We start from the raw sequence: 23,139 nt of genomic DNA, 5'->3' as shown, positions 1-23,139 counted from the left end.
ATTGCATTATACTTGTTGAATATTGATTATCTATTTTTTCCTTTTCTTTTGGATGATTCTTTGTCTGGTTATGATCTTATTAGATAAAAGCTGTTCATTGGACGCGGTATTTGCTCAGATACACTGCCATAGAGATTTTCTTTAGCGATTCAGTTGCCCCTGTGTTTTTAAACTTTGCATCCATGAAGGATGCAAAAGATATAGGAAACTTGATAGTTACTACAAGAAACGAATATTCAATTCCCAAGGGAAGTGGAAGGGATAAAAGTGGATCTATAAGTTTTGTTGATCGGCGAGTGGCACAGGAAATGGCAGAAACTGCCAGAGAAAACTGGAGGAGGAGGGAAATAACAAACTTTGAGTATTTAATGATTCTAAACACACTTGCTGGAAGATCTTACAATGATTTGACCCAATATCCCGTTTTTCCTTGGGTCTTGGCTGACCACTCATCAGAGGTTCTTGATTTTAACAAGTCATCTACATTTCGAGATCTCTCAAAGCCTGTTGGAGCACTTGATACAAAACGATTTGAGGTTAATGTTTAAAATATAAGTCAGTTTGATCTATTATCATTATTATTATCATTCTTATTGTATGCTTCTTATATTTAGGTATTTGAAGATAGATACCGTAATTTTTGTGATCCTGATATACCCAGGTAATTGGTCTGTTTTGATCTAAGAACTTTAGTGATCCTTTTTTTATTGCGTATATAAGATAGATAACTTTGTCTAATGTATTAGTGTTTGTCTATTGATGCAGTTTCTACTATGGGTCTCATTACTCAAGTATGGGCATTGTGCTTTATTACCTTCTTAGATTAGAGCCCTTTACATCTCTTCACCGTAATCTGCAGGTATCACAACTAACAACCTATTTTAAATTTTATTGCCTACTACTTTTAGTATAGTCACAAATGTCTTGCAATCAATGTACTGTCGTCCTTTAAACCATACAGGAATTTAAAAAGGCTTACTCTTTCAACAACTTTAACACGTGGCTTCTAATTTGCACATCTTCAATTATTGGCACTCAGTTTATTATGTGATATAGAGAAAGGACCCTGTGTAGTATTAAACATTGTACTTTCAAGGTCATAATAGGCAACAAAATCCTTTTTCAAAGACGAGGTATTGTTTAAGTCATCTAGACTTCTTTAACAGAGGAATAAAATATAATTTTGGCTTATCTTGGGAACCATGGAATTTCACATCCAACTCATGATAAATGAATCTTAATTATTCCAAATCTCAAAATTAGTGTCATTTGATCCTGATCCTCCACTGTTATAGTTTGATCTTGATTGGCATGTTAGAATCCTTCAAAGGTACTAGCTCCACTTCCAATAACTTTTGCCATCAAATCAGTAGGGATCCACCACATTTATAAGATCATTAGGATTATTGCCTCAGCCATTGAAGAAAAAAAAGCAAACTTGGGATGGACTCAAAGGGTCTGTGACCTTGTTTGTGGCGGTGGGGGTGTTTGTAGTTGGAGCATTATCCATGAGCTGCGCTGATGATGGTGGAGCGTGACATTTTTTATTGGTGACGTAATTGTTGTTGTTGTGATCGTCAGTATGGGAGACACCTTTTTGTCCCTCCACTATCTTTGAGTACGGCAGTGGCAGCCGAAATAGAGCCTTTAATATCAAGAGCTTTGGAATCAACTTGAATAATGAGAGGGAATAAAGAAATATATTAGTAATAACGATAATGCTAATTACATTTTCAATTCCTCTATTTGTAACAATCACATTCTCTTAAAAAGGGAAATAAAATATGATGGAATGAATGTGAAGATTCTAGGAATATCTTTTTCCAATTACAATGGAGATTTTGGGATACTTTTATCCCAATAATCCCCTATTTACAGTGACTTGCGTATGCCCTTTTAGTATGAATCTTTTGTTTTCATGGTGCTTAATTATGACAGACAATGGCTACATTCTTTTCCTTCTGCCTGTTTTGTCAATTGCTTTGTATTGGCTTTCTTTTCATTTTTCTATATTTGCTGCATATCATGATTAATTTTTCTTATGCGTGATCATTGTTGTCAGGGTGGTAAATTTGATCACGCTGACCGTCTTTTTCAAAGCGTTGAGAGCACCTACAGAAATTGCCTTACAAATACTAGTGATGTGAAGGAGTTAATACCTGAATTCTTTTACATGCCAGAGTTTCTTGTCAATTCAAACTCTTATCATTTCGGAGTTAAACAGGATGGTGAACCTATTCTGGATGTTGGGCTGCCTCCCTGGGCTAAGGTACATAAATTTTGTAAAACTAACTAAATGGCCAAACAGTAGGTCTGTTTGTGCTAACCTTTTTAAAGAAAAAAGTACTTTATTTTAATAAAATAATCACTTATTAGCAATTTTTTCATGTTTGGGAAAATTTAATTAAAAAGAAGCATAAAAAATTAAAAAGAAAACTGCTTTTTTGAAGCAATTCCAGGCAGTTTTATGCATTTTTCTTCAGCCTTTACAGTCACTTTTCTGATAAGCACAGCAAATGGACCTAATGTAATTATTGATATGTATCTTTTATATAACCATCTTACCTGAGATTGAAACATGTTTATTATACATGGTATGATGAGAATTATACAATGTCTATTTGTGATGACTCCCCTCTCCCAACTACCTCCGTCGTGTTTCCTCATCAAGGTTTATTGGATTTTATATTTTGAATTCAAAAACCTGAAAGGTGATCAGTATTATTTGTTTTGGTTTAGATTATCAATATTAGCAAAAATTCCACTTATTCCCTGAACCCTAACCCTACAAATGAAATTTTAAACAGCTTCAGCACATACTGGAAGCTTGCACCAAAAAGATTTGAGATGAATAATCCTGTTCAAATTTGCTATAAAAATTATATACAAGTTTTTTTATTTATCAGCCAAATTTATTATATACAAGTGATAGAAGAGAGATTTGGAATTCATACTTTCAAAGATTATAGAAATTCTAACCACCCAAAAAAGTAAAAAAAAAGAAAGATATGACATCCTTTTAAAGCTTACCTTTGCATAAAGCACTTTACAATTAATCAACAAGAACTTCTTCAACAAAGAATCCTTCAATTATTGTTTCTCATGACATTCTTAACCAAACTTTGTGCTTATACACCTCAATAAATTGGGTTGACCGAAGGCAGGAATAGATATCTTGTTGAAACAACTTGTACAATTTTAATCCATGGTGAGGTTGCTTAGCGTTTTTTGGGTGATGTTGTTCTTAGTGTATGTTATCTTATTAATCATATGCCATCATTGGTCTTAGATAATTGTTAGATATATTGTGTTTTATGTTAATTAGGGAAACACAAACTTTTGCTATTGTTTGATATTGGTAGATATTGATGATATTGTTTTTAACAATATCTTCTATTTACTATATTTATGTTTGGTTGCCAAATATACTTGTATCATTCTTCATTATAAATATATTACCCTATGGTGTTTTACTATGCAAGGAAGATTAATCCTATACCTTACTTTACTATATTTAACATTTGAATTTTGAATTCATTGAGAGAGAATTTTCTTGGTTCTTGTTATAGAACACATGTTCTTATCAAAGACTGAGAATTTTGTGGTGAATCTTTATTGACTCATGAATCTACTAGATTGTGACATCTTCATCTCTGTCTTATTTCCACATTCTTTGCAAAATCGAATGTACTCTTTCCTGGATAAGATCATATAATCTGGGCAGCGATCAACTGTGCTGAAGTCGCCTCTTTCTCCTCTTTCAGGATCTATGCTTGTTGCTTCGGAGAACCTTGTTTTTTTAGGGTTTTTCTCTTTACATGGCTTCTTCTGTCTTCCGTTGCTTCTTCTGATAGTGCAGGCCAACTTGCTCTTTTCAATGAATTTCTTAAATGGTATAGGATCCTCAAAACTCTAGTTCCACTCCTTTTGTTGCATGCACAAGTATATCTTTCAGGATCTGTGCTTGTTGCCTTGATTGGAGAACCTTGTTTTTTTAGGGTTTTTCTCTCTACATGGCTTCTTTCGTTGCTTCTTCTGATAGCGCAAACCAACTTGCTCTTTCCAAGGAATTTCTCAAATGGTATAAGGATTGTCAGAACTCTAGTTCCACTACTTTTGCTGCACGCACATGTATATCTTTTGTTGGCCTAACTCAACCTTCTTCTCTTGGACCTTGAGTTCTTGACTCATGTGCCACAAATCACATTACCGATAACAAATATTTGATTTCTTCTGTATTCTCTTCGGATAATTTACCTACAGTTACAATGGTTGATAGGTCTAGGGTCATATCTCATGGTGATGGTACTATTAATATTTTTCCATCTTTAACCATTGATAATGTTCTTTATGTCCTTGGGTCTCCCCTTTAATTTATTATCCATTAGTTCTCTAACCCATTCTCTTGATTGTGTTGTTTCATTTATCAACACAATGTTTTTGGGTCTACATCCCTTACCTATTAAAGTTTTTGGGTCTACATGTTTTTTTCATAATTTTAGTCCTGGTCTTGATAAGTTATCTATTAGATCACACAAATGTGTTTTCTTAGGATTTACTCGATCACAAAAAGGATATAAATTATTTTATTTCCGTAGATGTCACCTTCAATGAGGGTCCTTCTTCTGTTGTGTCTCCATCCACTACAGTTAATATTCCTACTATCTATGATCCTCTAGTTGTGTTTAGTCCACCATCTGATTCTCCTCTTCCACCTCCATTTCAGGTTTATAGTCAAAGACATGTCTTCAATAACCACCAAGTGACTCACTTCAAGTGCCAACTATTTCGTCTCCTCTGACTCTGACAACTGAGTCTAACTTTCCCATTGCCCTTTGTTAGATATATTATATCTTTTATCTTTTAGTTAGTTTGTTATTATTTCTCTTTTGTATTTTGGGCTTAGCCCATATTTCTTTTATTATAAATAGAGAACCCTATGTGTGTATTTTACACAAGGGAGATTAATCCAAATATAGTTTTTCACTATATTCAATATGGTATCAGAGCAGGTTCTCTGATCTTCTTCCGGGGTCTCTGCTGTCTGCCGGCGGCCAGCCGCCATGGCCGCCGGCAGCCCCTAAAATTTCAGCCGGCAGCCCTAAAATTTCAGTGGGCAGCCCTTTCTCTTCTTCTTAAATTTGTGCCACAGTCAATATCAGTGCAGCCAGTCGCCTCTATTGTCGACCATCGCCAGCCACTGTCCGCTTCCAACCTCTGTCCGCGGCCGGCCACCGTCGTCGCCGCTGTTGTCGCCGTCGCCACCGCCGGCCACCATCACAGTTTCGACAGGTGACCTTCGGATCTAGACCGTCTCTTCGAGCGACGGCCAACCACGCCGGTTTCAAGAGCCACTTCTCAGCTCCGCGCCGTTTGCCGCTGTCGCGCCGTTTGCCGCTGTCGCGCCGTTTGCCGTTGTCGCGCCGTTTGCCGCTGTCGCGCCGTTTGCCGCTGTCGCGCCGTTTGCCGCTGTCGCGCCGTTTGCCGTTGTCGCGCCGTTTGCCGTTGTCGCGCCGTTTGCCCTGTCGCGCCGTTTGCCCTGTCGCGCCGTTTGCCGCTGTCGCGCCGTTTGCCGCTGTCGCGCCGTTTGCTGCTGTCGCGCCGTTTGCCGCTGTCGCGCCGTTTGCCGCTGTCGCGCCGTTTGCCGCTGTCCGCGCCGTTTGCCGCTGTCCAGGCGCCGTATGCTTCCAACCACTGTAGGCCCCCATCACCTCGTCAGTTAGTGATGGCAGTCCCTGTAGTTTTGTCGCTTCCAGCCACTACAGGCCCCATCAATCAGTGAAGGCAATTTAGTCCCTGCAGGCCCCATCAGTCAGTGATGGCAATTTAGTCCCTGCAGGCCCCATCAGTCAGTAATGGCAATTTAGTCCCTACAGTGAGGGGGAGTATGGTTCCAAGACAACACTACAAGTCACATATATATGGGTGTAGTCCCTGCAGTTTTGTAGATTTCAGCTACTACTGTTGATCCCATCACCCATCCATCATTGATGAGGATTTAGTGTAGTCCCTGCAGTTTTGTAGCTCTTAACTTTCAGCTACCACTGTTGATCCCGTCACTCATCCATCATTGATTGGGAATCAGTCCTTGTAGTTTGTCATTGTCCACCACTGCTCTTCTTCATCCACTTTTGAAGTTGAAGTTTCACAAGCTGCTGTTAGTCCATCTATGTTTGCCTCACACTCTTGAAGACAAATCATCTAGTTCAACACTGAGTTCATCTATTCCAAGCTTAGTTCATACAATTTGTATGCTCCAGCTTGAGGGGGAGTGTTAGATATATTATATCTTTTATCTTTTAGTTAGTTTGTTATTATTTCTCTTTTGTATTTTGGGCTTAGCCCATATTTCTTTTATTATAAATAGAGAACCCTATGTGTGTATTTTACACAAGGGAGATTAATCCAAATATAGTTTTTCACTATATTCAATACCCTTCGTAAAGGTATATGTTCTACTCGTAATCCCTCACCAGGTTATATTACTTTGAGTTACCATAAAATGTCTTCACCTTTTTATACATGCTTTTCGTCTATTTCTTCTATGTCAATTCCTAAATCTGTCAAGGATGCCTTAGCCCATCCTGGTTGGCGTTAGGCCATGCTAGATAAACTATGTGTTCTTTAGAATAGTGGAACTTAAGAGCTGTCCCATTACCGTTCGGGAAATCTGTTGTTGCTTCCAGGTAGGTTTTTGCTATCAAAGTTGGTTCTGATGGTACTATTGATTGTCTCAAAGCTCAACTTGTAGGCAAAGACTACACATAAGTTTTTGGATTGGATTATGAAGATACTTTTTCTCCAATGGCAAAGATGACTTTTGTTCGTTTATTTATGGTCATGACTGCTCTTCAACAATGGTCTATTTATCAACTTGATGTCAAAAATGTTTTTCTCAATGGAGATTTACAGTAAGAAATTTATATGTAGCAACCTCCTGGATTTGTTGTTCAAGGGAGTATTTTGGATTTGTATGTCATCATCTTTGCAAATCTTTATATGGCTTGAAACAATCTCCTAGGGCTTGGTTTGGCAAATTTAGCAGTGTGGTTCAACAATGTGTATGACTCGAAGAGGCAGATCATTTAGTGTTTTACCTTCACTCAAGCGTTGGATGTGTGTATTTGATAGTATATGTTAATGACATTGTTCTTATAGGTAGTGACCACCTTGAACTCAATCTTTTGACACACCTATTTCCAATACCAAACACATACTTAATTAGGGGTAGCCTTTCTCAAATAATGAGATATACAAAAGTTTAGTTTTTAAATTGAACTATCATATTGTTACTCATCCTAACATTTTCTTTGCAGCGAGTGTGATGAGATTAATTCCTCATGTGCAAATCATTGGAACACAATTATCTCTATATTAAAGTATATTAAAAGATCTATTGGGCAAGGTTTGTTATATGGTCACAATAACCATATTAAAGTATCCTGTTATTCAAATGCTAATTGGGCATAGTCTCCTTCTAATATAAGATCCACTTTTAGATTTGCCTCCATTGGTGATAATAACTTGATCTCTTTGAAGAGCATGAAACAAAATGTTGTGGCAAGATCTAATGGCCTCAGTCCTTTGTGAACTTATTTGGCTTAAAGAATTGAAATCTAGAGATGTTACCCAAATGACCCTTATATATGAAATCAGATTGCCCTTCATACTAACTGTTATCTCGCCTTTCATGAAAAGACAACCAAACACATTGATATTGATTGTCATTTACTCAAGAAAAGATTATATCTGGAGACATCAAGATTGAGTTTGTTAACTCAAATGATTAATTAGTATATATTTTTACTAATTCTACAGACCTAAAATTGATGATATTTGTAACAAACTTGGTACATATGATATATATGCAATTGCTTCAAGGAGAGTGTTTGGTACTATTATGGTATCATTAGAATATTTTAGTTATAATATCATTTGTATTTGGGCTTATCCCATATTTTTTGTATGATTCTTTATCATAACTACATTACCCTATGTGTATATTCTACATAAGGGAATTAATCCTATATTATATTTAACTATTTTCAACAACCAATGCTAATTAAATCACACTGTCAAACACTCCATGGAATGGTAGGTAGCTTTTTCACTATTTATGTTTATGATATAGTTATCACAGGGTACGATTATGATCAAATCAAGCATCTGAAGGGACTTTTGGCCAAGGAATTTGAAGTGAAGGACTTGGTTCAGTTTAAATATTTTCTAAGGATTGATATTTGCTCGAATAAAGAATGATATTTATATATCACAAAGAAAATACGCAATGGACTTACTTCAAGGAACCAACAAGCCTAGGTGCTAGGTAGCAAATACTTTGTTCGAGCAAATATCAAAGAAAGGAAAAGAGAGGTGAAGAAGAAAGTCCACCAGCTGGTAAAGATAGATATCAAAGCCTAGTTGGGAAGCTAATCTTCCAAACTCACACTAGGCCTGAGATTGGGTTTGGTATGAGCTTGGCTAGTCGCTATAAATCTGTTAAGAAGTGGACTTTAAGCTTAACTCAACCCCACAAAACCGGCTTGTAAGGTGAGGTTTGCACCCAATTATATACTCTAAATTGACCTTATCTCTAGTCGATGTGGGACTTCCAACACACCCTCCTCACGTCGAGGTATATACATCTCGAGCGCGAGACTAGACATTAATGGGTGGTTCGATAGCGGCTGATAGCGAGTGGAACAATATGCCCAACACAGCAAATATTGCTAGGATAGGCTCTAACCTCGCTCTGATACCATATTAAGAAGTGGATTTTAAGCCTAACTCAACCCCACAAAACCGGCTTGTAAGGTGAAGTTTGCACCCACTTATATACTTTAAATTGGCCTTATCTCTAGTCGACGTGGGACTCCTAACAAAATCTAACCTACCTGAGGCCCACAGGAACACGGCGAACAAAATCCTCTAGTACCTCAAGGTACACCAGGTCAAGGGCTCTACGTCAAGAAGAACTCAAATAAAGGCATTAAAGTCTATACTGACTCAGAATGGGCAGGATGCCCCTCTGCCAGGAAATCAACTTCACATTATTGCTCCTTTGTGTGTGGGGAACCATGGTGCTTGGAGAAACAAGAAATAGTCTATGTTGGCTAGGAGTGGTGCAAAAGCTGAATTCAGATTTATGGCTCAAGGTATTTGTGCAGGAATCTGGCTTAAGTGGATGCTGGATAAAATCAGAATTCCTTCCAATTACATTGAGGATATTATGTTACAACAAAGTTGTTGTAAGCATTGCAAAGAAGCTAGTCCACCATGATAGGATAAAGCAAGTGGAGATTGACCACCACTTTATTAAAGGTAAAATTGACCATGTTCCATTTTGCAACAAACAACAAACAACAAACATCCAAGCAAAGGATCTTGCAAGGAACACATGAGAACATTAGATCATGTTAGATATTCCTCATTCAGTTTATCATATTTTTGGTATTAAAGCTATTAAATGTAACAGGCTTAGGCCCATCTCTTTATATCTTCCTATTTATAAATATATAACCCTATGTGCTCCATATACAATAGGGATTCATCTCTTTTATTTCAACATGGTATGAGAGTTAGGGTTAATCCTTGTCTCCCGGTGAACCCACTGATGCTATTTTTTTCTAGAAGCTTTGTTATTCAGATATTGATTAGGCAAACTCTCCTTATAATAGGTGATCCATTTCCAAATATGATGTCTTCTTTAGTTATAATTTGATCTCTTAGAAGAGCAAGAAACAAAATGTTGTAGCAAGATCTAGTGTGAAAGTAGAACATAGAGTTATGACCTCAACTACTTGTGAGCTTATTTGACTTACTTGAGATAAAAATATGTTCTTGAGGGCTTGAAAGACACCTCTCATGTTCTGTTATTTATATAGATAAAGAGTTGATACAATAGAGAGATAGAAGGTCAAGTCACTGTCCTAGATTGCTAGGTACAATTATTAGAGATAACCCAACACACTACCCCCTATTTTAGTCCTACTGACTACACTAACAAGTAGACTTAGTAATTATTCTAACAGACTTAAACAATTAAAGAATTGCAATTTGGAGAGATCACTCAAATGACACTTATATGAAACAATCAAACTACTCTTCATATAAGCTCAAATCTTGTCTTTAATGAAAGAACCAAACATATTGAAATTAGTTATCATTTTATTTGAGAAAAGATTGTATATGAGAAATCAAGACTCAGTTTGTTAATTCTAGTGATGAACTAACATATGTGTTTACTAAATCATTATGGGGACCTAGAATTGGTTATATTTGTAATAAACTTGGTACATACGACTTATATGCACCAACTTGAAGGGGATTGTTGGATGTTCCTTATTCGGCTTATCATATTTTTGTTATTAAAGTTGTTAGATGTAACGATAGGCCGATCTTTTTGTATATTTCTATTGTTTAAAAGTGGACTTTAAGTCTAACTCAATCTTACAAAATCGGCTTGTAAGGTGAAGTTTGCATTCACCCTCCCCCTGCCCCCCCACCACACACACACACACACACACATATATATATATATATATATATTCTAAATTGGAAATGTGAGACTTCCATCATATTCTCTCACGTTGAGGTATATACATATTGAGTGTGGTACTAGACATTAATAAGTGGTCTAATAGTGGCTCGATAGGGGTGGGATAATAGACCCAACAAACAACAAATTTCGTTAAAATAGGTTCAAACTCATGGTTCTGATACGATGTTTAGATGTGAACTTTAAGCCTAACTTAATCTTACAAAATCAACTTGTAAGATAAGGGTTGTCTCCACATATATACTCTAAATTGGTCTTGTCTTTAACCGATGTGTGACTTCTAACATCTATTTATAAATATACAATCATATGTGCTCCATATTTCTGCCTATGCCTTTTTCTCTTTTATTTCAACAAATCCAATCTCGGAATGATAGACATCTACCACCCAGATTGAGGGGGAGTGTTTGAGATGAGCGTTATCAATCAGAATCACTCAATTCTAATTTGTACAGCCTATCATAGGATTTAATGTTAAATAAGGTTAGTTTATATTTCCTTATTTAGTTAGAGCATTTAGAGGGATAATTATTTCCCTGATTTTCTGTGATAGATTAATGAACAGATTTATTCCCTTGTCTTCTATTTATACCTTTTTTCTATTTTTCCCAAATCCGAATGTACATCATATTTTCCACAGTAATCAATCAAATAGTGTAATGATATCATCCAGATAGAAGCCAGGTGTCAAATTGTTTCACCACTTTTCCCCAGTGTCATTTTTTACTTCTTTTATTAAGCATAGGCTTTTTACTGCTTCTGAGTTGATTGCATGCGTTGTAATTTTCATGAAAACCAGCAGCGTTTGTGTTGAATTTTGTGCAGTGTCTTGAAAAATGTGCCTTATCAGATTGAGCTGTGCCTTTCAATCTAAAATTGTCATTAGAACATGTTCAACTCAAAACATGTAAAATAAAGTGATCATAATGACAACAACAATAATTAAAATATACTGTTTGGTTCTGTAAACATGTTACTTCTTTTTTACTATCATTTCTGAAAGTTCTGTCATTACAAAGTATTTCCCATAGTATTAAATTGCTAATAGGTTCACCGCACTGGAGTTGTCAATTTGCTAACTAATCATTTCTTGGGGACAGATTTGGATATATGGTATTTAGTTAAGTGCTAGATTTGGACATACAATATTATATATCTACGTGCTAGTATATTAGATGTTTAAATCTTTTTTTCTTTTGTTCTCTTCTTGCACTGGAAGATGAAGCTATTATTAACCCTCTTTAATGCATGTTTCTGTTACTATTATATCTTTTTAATTCTGAAATATTTACATCAAACAGAACAATACAAGCCAAATATTTATAAATTATTTGCACAGGGTTCACCTGAAGAATTCATTAGGAGAAATCGGGAGGCCCTTGAAAGTGAGTATGTTAGCTCAAATCTTCACCACTGGATAGATTTGGTATTTGGTTACAAGCAACGTGGAAAACCTGCAGTAGAGGTATATCATGATAAACAAATTTTATGGCAATCAGAAGTAAATTAAAATTGGAAAAACTAAATTATTCTGTTTAGTTGGGTTGTTAAAATTTTAACATTGGATTATAGGCAGCGAACATCTTCTACTATTTGACTTATGAAGGTGCTGTTGATCTTGAAACAATGGAAGATGATTTGCAAAGAGCAGCTATTGAAGACCAGATAGCCAACTTTGGTCAGACTCCAATCCAGATATTTCGCAAGAAGCACCCAAGAAGAGGGCCACCTATTCCAATTGCGCATCCTCTGTACTTTGCTCCTGATTCTATCAGTTTGACTTCCATTGTATGTAATGCAAGTCAATGTCCATCTGCTTTACTGTATGTTAGTCTGATGGATACAAATATTGTCATAGTAAACGAGGGTCTCAACTTGTCTGTTAAGATGTGGTTGACAACTCAGCTGCAGTCTGGTGGAAATTTTACATTTTCTGGTTCCCAGGTTAGGCTTGGTGTCATTAGAAACTTAAAAAAGTAGGACTTTTTTATTAAATTTATGTTTGGTTTCAAGAGTAATGAAACAATCTCTAATTTTCAGCAGGATCCATTCTTTGGAGTTGGCGGATCTGACATTCTTTCTCCTCGCAAAATTGGGATTCCTGTGCCTGAAAACGTTGAACTTGGAGCTCAATGTTTTGCAACAATGCAGACACCCTCTGAGAATTTCTTAATATCATGTGGTAATTGGGAAAACAGTTTTCAGGTTATATCCTTAAGTGATGGCAGATTGGTACAGAGTATCCGACAGCACAAGGATGTGGTGAGCTGCGTTGCAGGTATGTATAATGGTTCGGATAGGATTCCTAATATGCTGAAGAGTGGCATGCATTCCTTAATCCAGTTACCTTTTGTTATCTTCCATACTCGATGAGGTGATATATAGATTTTTTCCTAGAGCCATACTTGCATAGTCATTATGATCATTGTTGTACTATGTGAAAATATCTAATACTGTATTTATTACGTGGCGCATTGATTACTTGTGAACTATGGAAATCGATATTGCTAGAAATCAGAGATCAGTCTCTACAATTAAGGGATTTGATTTATTCTTGTGTATTTTTTACTGATTTCTATTGTATTCTAACATGCAATTATACATAAGAAGGAATTTTGACAGATTATATTGTACTCTAATATGTCATTATATATAACATGTATGCGTGGACATGCAATGCACAACATTGAGATAAATTCTTTCGATATGGTATCACTAATTTAGGATTTGGTTTTTGGATCCTTTCTATCAAGAAATTATCAGATGAACAGTACAACTCACAACTACTATATGTCCCGTTTCCCTATTGCTGACCTCTTTTAAAGGCTATGCCTCCGCAACCTGAGTTAGCATCCTCTGGAAAATACTGCAGTTTTAAGTTTCAAAACTTGTAATCCCACTTTTAATCATCTCCACGTGCATTCTCATGCATTGTCTCTCAATGGTAAGTGTTTCTCACTTGCACACCAGATGAACATGTGTACCCTTTTCTGGGGAGGAGACCTATCGTACAGGATAGCTAAGTTGCCAACCCTTTCGGTGACCCTCTCTAGACCTTTTGGCTTGATTTTTCATAGACTGTGAAGGTTCCTCTTTTGATTATAATGTTGCAGTGATTTTTATTGATGTCCTCCCTGTGAAATTTTGACCAAAACAACCCAACTAGAAGCACTTGGGAGTATGTTGCTACCTGTGTCAGATTTTGGGATCACCAGTGAACCCTTCTACAACTTCCACACTCCTCCGTATTCTCAGGAAATAAACACAGAGACACATACTTCACCTGCAGAGGACAATACTACCTTTGCATCACTGAGTAATAATTATGGAAACTTCGCACGGGTAATTCTGAAAATCATCCAAAAAACATTGTTACCACACTGGATAGACAATTCATAAGTGTTGGAAGCTGCATGGGAAACCCTCTTGTTCACCTAATATTGCTCAAACTTCTACACTACTAGTTGATCTACCTACTTGCCAATTTACTAGCAACACTGCTTTGGTGGCACACTCTAGTAATTCTTTTAGTACCTTGTTAGAATGAGAGAGAGAGAGGCATAGGCTGAATCCCTCATGTGTATAGAGCACATGGGGTTATGCTGTTATAAATAAGAAAATACAAAGAGATTGGCCTAAGCCCATTGCATCTAACACTTCCCTCAAGTTGGTACATATAAATCGTATGTACCAAGCTTGTTACAAACATAATCAATTCTAGGTTCTCGTAATGATTTAGTAAAAACATCTACCAGTTGATCATTAGTATTAGAAGTGAACTTTAAGCTTAACTCAACCCCACAAAATCGGCTTGTAGGGTGAGGTTTGCACCCAATTATAAACTATGAATTGGCCTTATTTCTAGTCGATGTGGGACTTCTAACACACCCCCTTCACACCGAGGTATAGACATCTCGTGCGTGATAGTAGAAATTAGGTGGTCCAATAACGGCCCGATAACGGGTGGAATAGAAGAATAGAATGCCCAGAACTCGCTAGGATAGGCTCTAACCATGGCTCTGATACCATATTAGAAGTGAACTTTAAGCTTAACTCAACCCCACAAAACCGGCTTGTAGGGTGAGGTTTGCACCCAATTATAAACTATGAATTGGCTTTATTTCTAGTCGATGTGGGACTTCTAACAATTAGAATTAACAAAATCTTGATTTCTCTAGGTACAATCTTCTCTTGAATACAATGGCCATCAATCTCAATATTTTTTGAAGATCTGCCACTGCAGAAGTGAATCTCCTATCTAAAGGAGAGCTTGCCCAATTATCATCTAAATAACATATAACTTTATTATGATTGTTGTGTCCATATAACAAACTTTGTCTAGGAGAACCTTTAATGTACTTTAATATAATGACAACATCCCAATGATTTGCACTTAGAGAATTAACAAATTGACTCGCGACACTTACTACAAAGAAAATGTTAGGACAAGTAATTGTAAGATGGTTCAATTGGCTCCCCTGGTTTCCTCCAAAATATCCAATGGATACTTCCTTTGAGAAATAACAATTCCATTGCTGGATGTGCTACCCTAACCCTAAGAAATATTTGAGTTTGCCGAGTTGTTTGGTTTGAAAGTGGTGACAAAGGTGTTGCTTTATCTGTGAGATGTCATGGTGCCTATAAGTACAATATCATCATCATATATTACTAGATTGATACAATGAGAACTCGAGTGACTATTATTAAAATAAAAGAGAGAATGGCATAGGTCGAATCCCTAATGTGTATAGATCACATAAGGTTATGCATTTATAGATAAGAAAATACAAAGAGATGGGCCTAAGCCCACTATATCTAACAATGATAAAATACTAAACGATCTGCCTCAATGCGAGTCATATCAAATTTGCCAAACCAAGCCCTAGGAAACTTCTTGAGGCTATATAATGATGTGTAGAGACAATATACACTAGAAGACTCATCCTGAACAACAAAATTTGGAGGTTCCTTCATATAAATTTCTTCTTGCTAATCACCATTAAGAAAAACACTTTCTACATTCAGTTGATAAAGAGACCAAAGTCGAAAAGCACCCATGACTATGATTAAGCGAACAGAGGCCATCTTTGCAACTGGAGAAAAAGCGTCACCATAGTCAAACCCAAAACTTTATGTATAACCTTTGGTCACTAGGCGAACTTTGATAGCAAAAATCCACCTACAACCAACAATAGATTTCTTAGAAGGTAAAGGAACAAGTTCCTAAATTGCATTATTCTAAAGAGTACATATTTCATCAAGTGTGGTTTGACACTGATCAGGATGGGGTAAGGCATCACCTGCTGATAGGTTTCTGATAAAGAAACCTTATCTCTCACCCAACTAACACACGCAACAGAGCACAAGTTCTGTATAACCTCTGACTTTATTGATCTCCAAGAAAGAATACAAGAATGAAGTAATCTGAGAGCCTAATCTCCCCCAACAAGACTAACCGTCTGTTTATACACTTCAATTGCCAAAAGTCCCTCTCCTCTCCCCATCTCAACAATTTATACAAAAGTATATTCCCGCTCTTCCTAACTGTTAACACAGTTAGGCAACTAACTCCCTCTAACTGTTAACTAACAGTTAACTAACCTCTCCTCCTCCTTGCATACACTCTCAACTTCCTATCATTACCCTCCCCTCCATTTTCAACCTTGTCCTCAAGGTTGAACTCTGGAAATTGGTCCTTTATTGTTGCTAAATCTTCCCATGTCGCCCCTTCTACACCCCCGGTCTGCCACTCTACCAGCACCTGTTGACACACCTCATCTCCCTGCTGTATTTGTCTGCGCTCCAGGACCTTTGTTGGCCAAAAAGCAGGTCCTGCTGCCTGCAACTCCTCGGGTAAACCTTTTTCCACTATTTGATCTCCCACCGCTTTTTTTAATTGAGAAGCATGGAACACCGAGTGAATTCGCGCTGCCTCGGGAAGCTCCAGCCTGAAAGCCACATTGCCCACCTGTTGTAATACTTTGAAAGGTCCAAAATATCTAGCTGACAACTTGGGATGTAGTCGCACCGGCATGGAAGACTGTCTATGGGGCCTTATTTTCAGATATACCCAATCCCCCACCTTTATATCCACTTCTCTTCTCTTTTTATTAGCTTGGTGTGTCATCAAATCCTGTGCACGGCTTAAATGATATTTCAACTGCTTCAGGGCCTCATCTCGCGTCATGAGATCTTGTGCTACAGCTTCAACCTGTGTTTCTCCTGGAATAAACCGACTGAAAGAGGGAGGGGGCCTTCCATATACGGTCTCAAATGGCGTGCATCTTGCTGCCCCTTGGTAGCTTGTGTTGTACCAAAATTCTGCCCAGGGTAACATTGGATACCAACTCTTGGGCTGTTCAGAACAAAAACACCGCAGGTACCCTTCAACTATGCGGTTCACAACCTCCGTTTGCCCATCCGTTTCCGGATGGTAAGATGTGCTCATTTTGAGCTTAGTCCCTTGCATTTTAAACAGCTCCCTCCAAAAAATGCTCAAGAATAAGGGATCTCTGTCACTCACCACCGACACTGGGATCCCATGCAACCTTATTACCTCCTTAGCAAATACATCAGCTACTGTCTTTGCAGAATACGGATGCTTTAATGCCAAAAAATGAGCATATTTACTCAGCCGGTCAACCACCACCATAATAGCATCATATCCTTGTGACTTAGGTAGTCTCACGATGAAGTCTAAGCTAATTTCCTCCCACACTGCCTGAGGAATTGGTAAAGGCTGTAACAAGCCTTGGGGTGATGCTGTTACGTATTTGTGCTGCTGACACACTGCACAACTCGCCACAAATTCTGTAATCTCCTTCTTCATACCCACCCAATACAAGGATTGGGCTATCCTTCTATAAGTTCTGTAGACTCCCGAATGCCCCCCAGTCTTTGTCACATGGAATTCCTCAAGTAACTTAGGGATCCAAGTTGAGTTTGCAGATATTACCAGTCGGCCTTTATAATGCAATCTTCCGTTCTCTAAAGTGTACGCCCCATGCGAGTTGGGATCACGTGTCAGACCAACAATCACCTTCTGTAGCTCAGAATCCTCCTCTACCTCCTTCAAGATCTCTTGGAAGTCTGGCCAAAATGGCTTAGAGATAGCTTGCAATTCCCTTTCTTCCCGTTCTCCTTCATACTTCCTCGAAAGAGCGTCGGCAGCTTGGTTCATACTACCCTTCTTATACAGAATCTCAAATTCATAACCCATCAACTTCGCTAACCAGTTTTGTTGATTCTGGGTAGTTATTCTCTGCTCCAACAAATATTTCAAGCTACGCTGGTCTGTGTGCACCGTGAATTTTCTTCCCACCAAGTACGGTCTCCAGTGTTGGATGGCTAACACCAAAGCCATTAACTCCTTCTCGTAGACCGATTTACTTAAGGTGTTCTCCGACAAAGCCTTACTGTAGAAGGCGATGGGCCTCTGGTTTTGGGTCAGCACTGCTCCTATTCCTCCTCCTGAGGCATCACATTCAATATGGAACTCCTGGTTGAAATCAGGTAATTCCAACACAGGCCCCGACGTGATAGCTGCCTTTAAAGCATCCATAGCTTGCTTCGCCTGCTCATTCCACGTGAATCTTCCCTTTTTGAGTAACTCTGTCAATGGTTTTGCTATTTTACCATAGCCCGCTACGAACCTCCGATAGTAACCGGTGAGCCCCAGGAACCCTCTCAACGCTTTTAAGTTTCTAGGTTCTTCCCATTCAACCACCGCTCTAATTTTATCACCGTCCATTTCCACCCCTTGTTCGGAAATTTGATGGCCCAAGTAACATATCTTCCTTCTTCCAAAATCACACTTTTTCCGGTTGGCCACCCACCCATTTCGTTCCAGCAGCTGCAGCACCATACCCAGCTGCTTTAAATGATCCATCCAGTTTGGACTATAGACGAGAATATCGTCGAAAAACACCAGCACCCATTTCCTAAGATACGGTTGTAACACCTGGTTCATTGTACTCTGAAAAGTGGCCGGCGCATTCGTAAGTCCGAACGGCATTACGAGAAACTCGAAATGTCCCAGGTGGGTGCGGAAAGCGGTCTTGGCTACATCCTCTTCCTCCATCCTGATCTGGTGGTACCCAGATTTCAAATCGATCTTTGAGAAGTACTTGGCCCCTCTTAATTCGTCCAGCAGTTCCTCTATTACCGGAATAGGAAATCTGTCCGATACAGTGGCCTTGTTCAGAGCTCTGTAATCCACACAGAAGCGCCAACTCCCATCCTTCTTCTTCACGAGGATGACTGGGCTGGAAAACGGACTCGTACTGTGGCGTATGATCCCGGCCTTCAACATATCATCCACCTGTTTTTCGATTTCCCCTTTCAGAATGTGAGGATAGCGGTATGGCCTCACATTTATAGGGTCTACACCATTTTTCAATTTGATTCGGTGCTGTATGTGACGTATTGGAGGCAGCCCCTGCACATCTTGGAATAAGCGATAGTGGGTTTGCAGCAGCTTTTCCAGTTTAGCCTGCTGCGGGCCTGTCACATCTGTTCCCCACTCACAGCTTTCAGCTGTCTCTATTGCACTTAGACCCCACACCAATGCTCCTGACTCAACGTTATCTCCCAGCTTCCACAAAGATCTGGCTTTCACCAGCTGGCGCGATAGGGCTGGATCACCCTTGATCGTGATCGGTTTATTCCCCACCATATATTCCATTGTCATGCTACCCCAATTCGTCCGAACTTCTCCCAATTTAGCCAACCATGCAACCCCCAGAATAACGTCAACACCCCCCAACTCAAAAACATGAAATTCTTCCTCCACATCCACCCCCTCTAGTCGGATAATCACCCCTTCACAGCGTCCTTGGGTGATCCGTCGACATCCGTCACCCAAACTCACTGGATATGGTACCGTATCAATTACCGGCAAGCCCAGCTCCTCCGTGGTTCTCTTACTGATATAATTGTGGCTCGCTCCGCTGTCTATGAGCACCACCACCCTCCGTTCACCAATTTTCCCCGTCAACTTCAAGGTTCCCGGGTTGGTCCACCCCTCTGCCGAGCACGCGGACAGCTCCATCACTTTTTCCTCCTGGTCGCCGTTTACCTCTTCCTCTTCCCCTTCGCCTTCGTCCTCTGCCAGCAATAACACCCGTAGGCTCCTCTCGGCGCATCGATGGCCTGGTGCAAACGGCCCGCCACATCGGAAGCAACGCCCCTCCTCCTTTCTCTTAAGAAACTCGGGGTAGGGTAAGTTTCGAACCATTCGGCCTCGACCTTCGCCCCCAATCGCCGTGCTTCCCCTCGCTGCGGTGTTAACCGCCGCTCCCTCTCTCCTCGCCGGTCCTCCACCCTCGGTTCTTCCAAACGGGCTCGTCGCTGTTTTCGCCGATTCCGATCGCGTCACTATACCCATTGATCGAACACCTAATGGGTTCATCTTGGATCCACTAGCTTGGCTTCCCTGCGCTTTCATCATCGCATCTTCTACGTCGCGCGCAATCCTCATCGCCTCCATCAACGCCGATGGGTTCTGGATCCGCACCTGACCCTTCACGTCCTCCCGCAACCCGGCTAAGAAGTAACCCATCACCTGTTCCTCTGGAATCCCCGTTGTCTGCCCCATCAAGACTTCAAATTGACGCACGAATTCCTCGACTGTTCCTTCCTGACGCAGAGTAGCCAGTCGCTCGAATACGGTCCCCCTGAATCCACCACCGAAGCGATTAATCATGGCTTCTTTCAACCCATTCCACGTTCGGTTTCTCGCCTTCGCTTTCCAGAAAGTGAACCAGTACGCCGCGCTGCCCTCCATGCTTACGTAGGCGACCTCCACCTTTTCTTCATCGTCCGTCACTCTTTGTATATCGAAAAACCTTTCTGCCCGATTGAGCCAACTGAGTGGTTCGTCCCCGTCAAAGGTAGGTAACTCAACCCTTTTCCTCCAAGGCTTTGGCGTTCCACTTCTTTCGCTGTTTCCACCGCCTCGAGTTTCCTCATTCCCTCTGTGTCGGTTATCATTCACGGAGCTATCCTCCGAATTACTCTCCGCGTGATTTCCCTGTCTTTCCAGCATTTTCATAATTTGTTGTAGATCGCGACGTACCGCCGTCGACTCCGCCTTCATTCCCTCCACCGTTATCTCAATCGCTTCTAATCTTGCCTCGTTATCATTCACCATTCTCACGTCGCGTAACTTCTCACCCAATTCGGATCCGGCAGGTCGGACCAAATTGATAGGTTTCTGATAAAGAAACCTTATCTCTCACCCAACTAACACACGCAACAGAGCACAAGTTCTGTATAACCTCTGACTTTATTGATCTCCAAGAAAGAATACAAGAATGAAGTAATCTGAGAGCCTAATCTCCCCCAACAAGACTAACCGTCTGTTTATACACTTCAATTGCCAAAAGTCCCTCTCCTCTCCCCATCTCAACAATTTATACAAAAGTATATTCCCGCTCTTCCTAACTGTTAACACAGTTAGGCAACTAACTCCCTCTAACTGTTAACTAACAGTTAACTAACCTCTCCTCCTCCTTGCATACACTCTCAACTTCCTATCACCTGCAGATTTTGGAATTGACACAAAGAAATAGACAAAAGACAAATATAAATTGGTGGAGATAACCTATGATAACTCAAACCAATACTATGGGGAGAGGGATTACGGATAAAGCATATAGATTCAAGTGTTAGAATCGGAAGGGATGCAACAATTGGCACTAGAAGATAGTCATATGGTGGACGATAGGGAGTTTGATGACCATGGTTGATAGGTTTATGAGTATGAAACCTATCTAAACACAACACTAACACACACCAAACAACAAGAAAGATAGCAAAACAGAGTATTCTGTATTAATCTCTTTAGTCTGTACAACCCAAAACCTCCAAGGGAGCCTAATTCCCCCTCCACAGGATAAAAGAGTCATGTCTATGCAATGAATGTTCAGAAACTAACTATTAGCAATGAATGTTCAAAAACTAACTATTACAAAGAATAGCCCAGCTCTTTATAAGAGATCTTTTTTCCGCCCCCTAACTGTCAAAACAGTTAGGCTTCATTAACTCTCCTTACCTCCTCATTCCCTCTTCTCTTTTTCTCATAGACTCTCCATATCCTATCAATGGTACACATAAAGAGTTAGTGGAGGCGAGGGATATGTAGGTACACTAGTCACAACAAGAGGATCACATACAACTAGGATAATGACTTGATAGATGGAGATGTAGTTGAAGGATTAGATAATTGTAGAGAGAGAAAGTACTTACCAGGAAAGAGAAACAACCCTAAAAAATAAATAAAAAATCTAGCAAACTCTAATTAAGATGAAAGTTACAAATCCCGAAAAAGAATGCAGAGACGAGTCTAACCTTGGTGGTTGTTGTGGGAAGTGACAACGGTGGCAACGAGAGTTGGGGTGGTGCATGCAGGCGTGTCACAGCTTCGACCGCCTCAATATTTGCAGCTTGGTGGTTGCTTATCTTGGACTATCACAATGGTCAAGGCACAATGGCTACAATGGTTGAAAAAGAAACTACAAACAATGCTAGAAATGACAAGAAACAATTTTCAGAAAAACATTTAGCATTGTTGAAGTTCATCGAATGGAGGCAAGAATTAAACCTAGCTCTAGATACTCTTAGAATGAGAGAGAGAGAGAGGAATAGGCTAAATTCCTAATGTGTGTAGAACACAGGGTTATGCACTTATAGATAAGAAAATACAAAAGAAAGAGATGGGCCTAAGCCCGTTACATCTAACATACCTAGTAAGTTCTTTTCTACCTTTTGCTCCTTGAAAACTTCTTGTATTTCACTTCTTAAATATTTTGGCTGTAAAAATATAAACAAATGTTCACCTCTTGTATATCTTAATCAAAGGTTGAGATTTTATCTTCAACATGGACATAATTATGAATGAAAGAATCTCTTTATTCTAAAATAAAACGGATTTAAATTCAATAGCAAATATATTAGTTAGATTTCAAATAGAAATTTAAGATATTTATTGGTTACACACGTTCACAATTAAACACAAATGTATACACACACACACATCTACTTATATATTTTTACTTCACTTGTTTTTTATCTCTATCTATTTGATCACTAAGTCATAATGTTCTCTTTTTTCTTCTTTTCATCGCACTCTCAAGTGGCTATACAAATAAACATCATATATTTGGTTTATCATAAGCTTTGATATGAGTATTGTTAGAAAGTGGGTTTTTAAGCCTAACTCAACCCCACAAACCGGCTTGTAGGGTGAGGTTCGCACCCACTTATAAACTATGAATTGGTTTTATCTCTAGTCAATGTGGGACTTCCAACACACACCCCTCATGCCAAGGTATATACATCTCGAGTGTGAGATTAGACATTTTTAATGGGTGGTCCGATAGCGGGTGGAACAATATGCCCAACAAACAACAAATATCGCTAAGATAGGCTCTAACCATGTCTCTGATACCATGTTAGAAAGTGGGCTTTTAAGCCTAACTCAACCCCACAAACCGGCTTGTATGGTGAGGTTTGCACCCACTTATAAACTATGAATTGGCATTATCTCTAGTCGATGTGGGACTTCCAACAAGTATCTATAT

The 23,139-nt window shown here is 39.1% G+C and overlaps 1 protein-coding gene across 1 annotated transcript in view; it reads left to right on the top strand.

Moving 5' to 3' along the window:
* LOC124835702 (binding protein) overlaps positions 1 to 23,139 on the top strand; it is a 58,680-nt gene that overhangs the window by 32,170 nt on the left and 3,371 nt on the right. The window contains 7 exon segments of the mRNA XM_088106943.1: positions 84 to 536; positions 615 to 661; positions 766 to 859; positions 2,063 to 2,269; positions 11,898 to 12,023; positions 12,131 to 12,502; positions 12,599 to 12,836. Of these exon segments, the coding sequence (XP_087963069.1) occupies positions 84 to 536; positions 615 to 661; positions 766 to 859; positions 2,063 to 2,269; positions 11,898 to 12,023; positions 12,131 to 12,502; positions 12,599 to 12,836 (1,537 nt within the window).

This window comes from Vigna umbellata, chromosome 2, assembly GCF_029865625.1.
Source record: "Vigna umbellata cultivar VRB3 chromosome 2, Vumbellata_1.0, whole genome shotgun sequence".
Taxonomy (NCBI): domain Eukaryota; kingdom Viridiplantae; phylum Streptophyta; class Magnoliopsida; order Fabales; family Fabaceae; genus Vigna; species Vigna umbellata.
This window is presented reverse-complemented; position numbering and strand designations above follow the sequence as displayed.